A 9,398-nucleotide genomic window follows, 5' to 3' on the forward strand; every position below is an offset into this window, starting at 1 on the left:
GGCACTATCTACCTACCACACATAGTACACTTTCTTTTAACAGTGCACATAGTAGCACACTAACCAAACACACACGGGGACACCACAATCACAAAACACACCCACCTAGCTTGTGAACGTGGCACACTAACTCATCATCACACACATCAGTCCACACTACACTACACACTAACACACACACAACACATCACACACACCACACCACAACATCAACACACACAACACGACACACACACACACCACACAACCACAATCTGTGGCGACAAAAACAGTCGAGAGAGCATGCCAACAGAACAACATCAAAGACTGCGGCAGAAACACGGAAGCGGGAGGCGACACCTGTTATAACCAACGACGGTATCAGAGGTTGCACAAGGATGAAGCAGGAGGGAGGCTGGGGACCTGGGCGCGGCGTTCTCACCCCTGGGCTATCAACACCGCGCTGACCGCGTAGAAGGAAGAAGGACGCGGGGCGGCTAAGCGGGGGAAATTACGGGAAAGCTCCAGATCAAAAGTGACTGACTTTTGATTTAGGTCACCTGACTGCCATGTTCTCCTCTGGCACATCGAGGAGAAGCCATAGCCCAGGCACAGTGACATATGCCTCTCTCCTCTGTCCCTCTCTCCTTTTGTCTAGCTCTCCTGTATTTGGGGCAGGGCCATCTGTGGAGCTTTTCCTTTGGTAAGTGAAGACAAGCGGGGCAAGGCATAGCCTGTCATACTTCTCCTCTTATCACTAAATAATGCAGCTGCGCGGTGGGTGAGAGAGAGGAGAGAGAGGAGACGAGAGAGAGAATGAGAGAGAGAGAGAGAGAGAGACAGAGCGAGAGAGAGAGAGAGAGAGAGAGAGAGAGAGAAGAGAGAGAGAGAGAGAGAAGAGAGAGAGAGAGAGGAGAGCAGAGACGAGAGAGAGAGACGAGGCAGAGAGAGAGAGAGGAGAACAGAGAAGAGAGAGGAGGAGAGAGAGGAGAGAGAACGAGAGAAGAGAGAGAGAGAGAGAGAGGAGAGAGAGAGAGAGAGAGAGAGAGAGAGAGAGACGAAGAAGAGACAGGAGAAAGAGAAGAGAGAGAGAAGAGGAGAGAGAAGAGAGAGAGAGAGAGAGAGAGAGAGAGATCACCGGCATGTTTCTGCACCATGACAGCTCATGCTATAATGAACACCTCCACAACATCTGGTAAAGAGTTTTCCGGGCTAGTGGCTCGACAGTGCCGGTCGGTCTTCCAAGGACGGTCATCCAGGCCTACAGCTTTTCCATTGCAGCTGAGCTGTCCCCCGCTTGACTGAGCCCAGCCACCCGGCAACCCGTCCCAGCAATAACCCAGAGACAGAACCCACCAAACGGTTCCACGTTTCCAGGATGGGAAATGGGTGACTTCACACTTTAGAGGTAATAGTGATGTTAGTGGTGCTGATGAAGTGGTGCTGGTTGTAGTGGTGCTGATGGTAGTGGTGCTGGTTATAGTGGTGCTGATGATAGTGGTTCTGGTGGTAGTGGTACTGGTGGTATTGGTGCTGGTGGTAGTGGTACTGGTGCTGATGTGTGGTGCTGGTGGGAGTGGTGCTGTTGATGGTGGTGCTGGTGATAGTGGTGCTGATGATAGTGGTGCTGGTAGTAGTGGTGCTGGTTGTATTGGTGCTGTTGCAGGTGGTACTGGTGGTAGTGGTGCTGGTGTTACTGGTGCTGGTGGTACTGGTGGTATTGGTGCTGGTTAGTGTGGTGCTGTTAGTATTCATGCTGGTGATAGTGATGCTGGTGGTCGTGGTGATATTGGTGCTGGTTAGAGTGATGCTGGTATTAGTGGTGCTGGTGGAATTGTAGGTCCTGTTGGTAGTGGTGCTGATGGTAGTGGTGCTGATGGTAGTGGTGCTGGTATTAGTGGTGCTGGTGGTATTGTAGGTGCTGTCATCCTATCTTTGTCTACAGACACTAGTCTACATGGAGGGGTACACTACCACCGCCCCACAGTAGGGGTCTCTAATAAAAAGCAGAGGGCCAGTTTGTAAGCTTGAACAGCATTCCATTTTTAAGTAACTACGAGTTCCATAATTGTTCAACTGCAATGCGAATGGCAAACAATGATGCTGTGGCATTGGTCAGACTAACTGTCTGTAGCTGTAAGGATGTCTTAAGACCCTGTCTCCACAACTTTAATCTCTCCCTCCACCTCTCCTGTCATAGCTCACATGGCCCAGCAGTGCCTGCTATGTAAATCATAACTTTCCTCCATAACAAGTACACACAGCCTTGGAGAGGGTCACACACAGGTCACCTAATGGTGCAACAGTTGACAGACATGATAACAGGGTTAGAGGTCAGAGGACGACAGTTTAAAAGCAGGGGTCAGTGACATTGTTGCTACACCAGGCCTTTAAAAGCTGGTCTAAGGTCAGCTTTTCTATTCAGCACGTCTACTGGTCAAGGTTCAGGCCTGGCTAGGGAGAACTGACCTAAGAGCACCAGTGACCCTGAGGTGAAAATTACAGCATGTAGAAATACAGTGACTGTTTGTCCCCCCCACAGAATGGGAAACACTGACTCAAAACAAGCAGACACACCAGTTGTTGTATGCATGAAGAGCTTGGCGCATGCCTGTTTGTTTAGCATGGATTTCATATAACATTCTCATTCCCTTAAACTGTTTCTTTCACACACATCCCACAGTCCGTCTCTCTGTCRCTCTCCCAGATGTGTACTACTGTCTGGTTGGTTGTGACTGCTGTGTGTGACTCTGTAGAGGGCTCATATTACTAGAAGGTGAAATGACTGCCTGCCTGCCCACCTGCCCGCCTGTCTGTCTGTCTGACTGACAGTGTGAAGACAGCATCCGAGCCCAGGTGGGAGATGCAGGGTGATAAACTCCTAGAATGACCCTTACAACATGTCACAGCTCCTCAACCATCACAAAGAGAGGAAAAGAGGAGGTGGGGCAGCCTCATCACATTCAGTTTCACCTATCCTCAGCAACTAATATCACACGCCAAGACAAGAGACTGCTGATTTTCTACAGAGGACATCTTTTGTGCCAGCTATAGTGCATGTTCCCGCAGTGCAACGATCTCAGAAGTAAGGTGGGGATAAATGTTAAACAATTAAACAAATGTTCCTGTATATACAGTACACTACCTATATAACAAACAAGCGCACACACACTAACAAATGCACAATAGCAGACTACACCATCAGCAGGACGCATAGGCACAAAGACAACGCGCTGCACACACACATCACACACACACACCACACACCACAACACACACACCCACACAGCACACACCACACACACACACACACACACACAACACATCACACACAACACACCACACACACAACCACACACACACACACTCCATCCCGGAGTTGATAATAAACAAACTTCCCTTCTTTTAGGGACTGTGTGTGAGTGGATTGGTGTGGCTGCATTCATGGAATTGAGGCTAGATCAGTGGCTTGGACTAATGGGAACAGACCTGTGGTTTGTTTACGTGGGCGGAGAGCGGACCCCAATCCCCACAGCTCCACTAAATTAACCCTCCACCATCTAGTACCCCAGCCCCCTGTCCCCCCAGCCCCCAGCCCCCCTGTCCCCCCAGCCCAGCCCCCCAGCGCGCTCAGCCCCCTGTCCACCAGCCCCCAGCCCCCCTGTCCCCCAGCCCTCCAGCCCCCACCATTACCGCTAGGAGGTAAATAATGAAATCCTTTTTTTTGTGTCTAATGTTTTTGGTCAAGCAATGCCGCCATCTACAGGGGGACATGTACAGAGCATTGACACAGAGGCGAAACGCAGAAATACACTAGCGGCTATGCTCCATGATGTGCATACTGTTATGTATGTGTATTTTCCATTTTTAAAAGAGATACCTTCCACTACCTTCCGTTGAAAAATACATTTATTGGTTGCTATTAATTGTGACCCATCTACAACGTCTGCACTGGCAAAACACATCTACTGTATGCCTGAAAAACACATATATGCCTGAAAAACACATATATGSCTGAAAAACACATCTATGGCTGAAAAACACATCTATGGCTGCTTTTCCTCTTCATCTGCCATGAGTGTTGCTGTAGAAAACATGAAATAGCGTCCAATAAATTCCTAATTCTCTGGTAATACTAAAACTAGTAGATTCACAGCAACATTCATTAAATCCTGCTCTATATATTTCCAATTCAAGGCCATGAGAAATTTGTTCTACTTGTTGTTTTCATTGTTTTAACGGCTATCTGTTCCAAATCCCACATATTCTTTTTAACTGCGCACTCATGAAAAAGTAGGTAATATATTTTGAGAGAGGGGGAAATGCAGACTCTTCCCTGTGCATTCTAAGGTAGTCTGGAAACACACTTATTAAAATGAATCACTTCATTGTACACGCTCGCACCACTCTCTCACGACTCTCCAGGTGCACCTCGGCAATGATTAAAACATGTCCACTTCTCCGTGACATTGCTTTGACACTGTTTAATTGGAATAAGAGATAAAAAATACATGAATTAAATAAATATACAACCAGGTAAGTGGCATAACGTTGCTCAAGGTGACAAGCTATTATGTCCTCTCTTTGCCTCAAAATATGCAGAGGAAGAATTTGGGAGCGATTCTTCAAAGTTCAAGGCACTTGGCATTTCTCATTCAGAAACGCACTAGACAGAATTTCCCTCAGTGTCTATTTCTTGGTTGTATTATTTTGGGATTATTTTAATTATTTAATTCTTCTTTACTATATCCAGAGGGAAGGTGMCAATTAAATAAGTCCACTCCTTAGTCCCTTCCTGTTACCTCCAAGTTTACTGAATTTCTTTACAAATTATTTTGTTTAAATCCATTTATAATAATGGTGTCTAAGAACAAACACATTGTATATTTTCTATGTAGGGGTTTTGTATCTATTTCCCATAGTAAATGTGTCATTATATKTATGATTAAATCCATATCTATTGAAATGAGATGAAATAAATGATTGACAGAAATGTGTGTGAGACGTAAACGCTTGCCGTATGGGACAATTAAGGGGGCAGACCAGCATAGGGATACATGACAGGGACACTCACCACATCTTGCCTGGTGTCCTTCCCCGAAGAGATGAGGATATAGTTCCAGACCAGCGGCAGCAACAGAACCAGAGGAATCATGTAGAGTTCAAAGTTCCACACCACCAGAACAAAGACCTGCACAGAGAGAGAGAAAGAGAGAAAATTGAATAGAGAGAGGGAGAGGGAGAGGGAGAGGGAGAGGGAGAGGGAGAGGGAGCGAGAGAGCGAGAGAGCGAGAGAGAAAGAATTGAAAATCGATAGAGAGAAAAACTTAGGAACTTGCACACACACTTGCATATCGCATAATACACATAAACAGGAAAGCAATACCACACAGACCCATACGTAAGATACTATGACAGCTAATGCAACAGAAGAAAGCCTTAAATGGACGGCCATGGTGACAAAACAGGACCCCTGAACCCTGGGCTGGGACAGGGCCATCTTCATCTGAGGATGATGAAGATGAGTATCGGCTGTCACAACGTTCCCTCTCCACGCCATTCATCCATCATCCACAGGCCTGAGGTCACTTTCTGTTTCAAGCACAATTAGTTAAAATGACCTTCACCTTCACACCCTTGTTGCGAGCCGTCTCACGACGTCGCAGCAGAGGATATGGGGGGCTTCAGCTCTCTATTCAGTGGTGTCTTAATGTCCAGCTGATATAGAGTGCCAGCTGTCTCACTCATCGTGTAGGTTCTCGAAACAAAAAGGCACAGGCTGTCTCACAGATTGAGACGACCATAAATTGGGGTAGTGTCCTGCTAGCCCCCTCTCCACACTTCACAGGTTGTGCGAGTGAATATGTTTTTCTTGGTTGTGAGCTCTCACTTCCCAACTTACAGAACTGTTCTGTCTGCAGCTCGCCCCATGTTGATATGTAGTAGGAGTCACTCTCATCAATTAACAGTATACGAGTATTGTGTAACTAGCAATCACTCTCACCTCAGCCAGTATAGTGTCAGACTCCTCAACGCTCAGGGCAGCAGTATAACCAAGTCGTTGATCGCCTTTCACTCAGCCATCACTCCCGAGTCCGAGACCCTTCTCACTCAGCCTGGGCTTACAAAATTAATGACGTCAAGGGGAGACTTTTTAATAAGTCTATAGCCAGGTGAGTCAGGCTACTCACGCTACATCAGTAGGTATAGGTTCGGAGCAGTGTCCAGGCTCTACACGGTGGCTAGCTGCACATGAGAGCCCAGTTGATTGCAGCAGTGGTCTGACGTGTCATCTCGTGAACACGGTACCCAGTTTCAGACTACTAATTGTAGCACACCCCTATTTAGTAATTGAAATGCCGGAAAAGACAGGAGAGAATTTAAATTGCACAATTCGAGTTGTCACGCTCTACGTAAGGCATAGATTGAAATGCTTGAGTAAGACAGTGTTGTGACATCTGGACTGCTTTATGACACGAAATATAGTACAGTACTTGGAATTTCGCGATAGATATGAACATTCCAATTGGATACCAAAGTCCGGGATACCGAATTAATTGAAGAGAATTATTCTTTTTGCCATTTCCGTCTCCAATTATACGAGCCAAGAGCTGTTAACGCTTGTGATAATTAACACGACAGAGAAACATTTGGAGTAGTAAAGACCGTAAAAATATATCATTTTTTATATCTAGCTGTGGTGCTACTACGAATGATATCATTTAAGGGTCGATAGTGTTTTGGACCAGAGAAATTGTCTATAATGATAGTAGCTGCCCTGGCATGCGTGACGTGTGTGGCATAATCTGAGAAGAGTCCGTGAGAGTGGACTTAGAACTGGTAAGGACTAGAGTCATAACAGCTGAAGAAGGAAGATAGGAGAAGATGAGTGGCCAAGTAAGGGATACAGCCTAACATGGAAGCGAAAAGAGGACACACGAAGCTTATAGTCATAAAGAAGTTTCAAGACTCTTTCCTCAAGGTCTACACCATGTGTGCACGTAGTGCTTGGAGGTGCTGAGTGGGTCGTCATGAGCGATGAGGCACAGACACGGTATGGACCATGCGGAGTGGCTTTCGGTAGTCAGATAGGCGGGGAAGATGTTGAATGCTTTGTCTTTCGATCAAGGTCTCCTGCAACTAGCTATTCGCCTAACGTCGTGTTAATGCTAAAGCGGTACGGAAATCCAGGACAACTCGAGAGCGGGTGACTTGAAGACGTTAAGCAGCGATACGGACGCACAGCTACAATGGTACACTTCTGGTGGCAGGCTATTGGAGAATACAATACCTATACCATCTTCCCATTTCAATTATATATATTTTCCAGCTGATTTTCTCAAGAGTCAAATATCAATCCAAGCAGTCACTACAGCTGATTCGCGAGCTCGTCGCAGAGACTTAGTGCAACGATGCTCACTCATACATGCCACTCAAATAACTGCAGATCACTGTTCACTTGGACATTAAACACTGTTACGTTTCATACATCACCAAATCAGTATACTTGCTTAAAACAGCATTTGGATATATCATCATTCGGAGACTGCTAAGTATAGAATAACGCTGTGAGGCACACCACAATATAGAGCTGTTTAGAGGAAAAATCAAATCTTGCTAATTTCCTACGATGCTCTAGACAAAAATGGCAATCCAGTTACAGTATCGGGCATTTAAAACTACAGGGTCTTTGGCTTTGGTTATGAGCGATCATTACGCAAACCAAACCGCCGTTAATTAGTAAAATGCATTTGTTGGCAGTATGTAATCATTCAATGTAATTGATAGCAAAGGAACAAGTGGCTGCACATCTGCGACATACACTCATGAACTAATGAGACATTTATCATAGACTTGTAGTCTACTAGAGACTTAGTCAAATACATGAAGCAACCATTCACCGTTGCATCTTGAGTGTGATAAGTCCTGAAAACATTAAGGAGAGTCCGAAAATATGTTAATAGAGTGAGTACAGATCGAGCTCTTAACACATAGTATCTCAGACAAATTCTTGTTCAACGGGTCTTCAGTTATAGTTCTTCTCAACATACACAAGTTACAGATGCTAACTTGTGCTTTTTCACCAATAAAATAGGGATGTAATTCGTCCGGAATGTGCTACACATTTTTGCTGAAATCTATATGAGATATCAGAAAGAGAAATAAGGTCATATTTTTTATCTTATACTTTAATCCTAATATTGTCACAAAAGTGAACTATCAAACCATTTAGTGTTAGTGAATTATGTCTCCTTAAGGCCATTTCATTTTCATAGGATCGATGATAATTTATGTTCGGGTTGTAAATGTTGTCTAGAACGTTAAAAGTAAACAAAGGATACTCAGGTTACTCGCTAGTCCTAGGACAACTGAAGCTGGTGAGTTATCTCTTAACCAGTAAGACGCACACGTGTTAAGAGGGACGCGAATAACAGTTTTCGAACATTAGTGCTTTTTTCCTTGTTCAGGTACAGCTAGATATACCAATAGGCCGAATGGAGAGCGGGAGCAATGGAATCCAGCTTCACTATCGCGAACCCGTGGGAATAGCCGGGCACTCTGGAGTGGGCAGTGACAGGGCTACGCGGACGCTCATCTATTGAGGAGTGGGGTGACAGGGTTTATGGTCTGGTAGGGCATCCATTGATGTGGCTATACTATCGAGGGGTTCTAAGAGCGTGCCGTGGTGCCGAGCTCCTGGAGTGGGGTGACCATGCGAACAGTTAAAAAGGCAGGCCACACTTGGTTATAGGGGTGAGCAGTGCGTTATGCGGAGCGGAGACATTCATTGAGAGTGAAGGGGAGACAGAAACTGTTAGCGAGGCGCAGATCTCGGACCGGTTGGGGGTGACAGGGTTTTGAGTGTCAGCTTGATGGAGGGTGCGAGCAACGGTGTGTGGCCGCAGTCTTGGAGTGGGGGTGAAACAGCGTGGTTAATGGCCACAAATTTTTTTTACAATGTGGGCTGATTCTGTTGTACATTCGATGAAAGGTGATTGCTGGTAGTTAGGTTTATGCGGCATGTCAAAACATTCGTGACTGTCTCGTGCGATGATCTTTAGAATTGTATATAGGAATGGCATTACGAGTGATGTGTGTAGCATCAGGCGTTATCAAGGAATGTGGTGCACGTATCTTGCCGAAAGTAAGAGGTATGACATGGTCAGTTCCGCGGCGGCATGCTTCGGATGAGGGCTGGGTGAAGCAGGGAGTTAAGTGGGGCATCTACTATGGTGAGTGGGGTGAGTCAGGTGAGTTACGGGGCTAATACTTGGAGTGGATGTGAGCAGGGTTATGTCGCAGGCGCACAGTCTGAGACGTGGAGAGAGATGAAAGATGCCATCGGATACCAATTGAGTGCTGGCCTCAGTGTGGCGGTCAGGTCACGGCGTGCGGCTGGTACAGTAGAGTGTGAAGGC

The 9,398-nt window shown here is 46.0% G+C and overlaps 1 protein-coding gene across 1 annotated transcript in view; it reads right to left on the reverse strand.

The window, feature by feature from the left end:
• The window catches only part of LOC111973959 (multiple C2 and transmembrane domain-containing protein 1-like), a 285,210-nt gene that overhangs the window by 75,057 nt on the left and 200,755 nt on the right, over nucleotides 1-9,398 (reverse strand). Inside the window, 1 exon segment of the mRNA XM_070446903.1 lies at nucleotides 5,054-5,170. Coding sequence (XP_070303004.1) covers nucleotides 5,054-5,170 — 117 coding nt within the window.

The sequence above is a fragment of the Salvelinus sp. IW2-2015 genome, linkage group LG15 (assembly GCF_002910315.2).
Source record: "Salvelinus sp. IW2-2015 linkage group LG15, ASM291031v2, whole genome shotgun sequence".
Lineage (NCBI taxonomy): Eukaryota > Metazoa > Chordata > Actinopteri > Salmoniformes > Salmonidae > Salvelinus > Salvelinus sp. IW2-2015.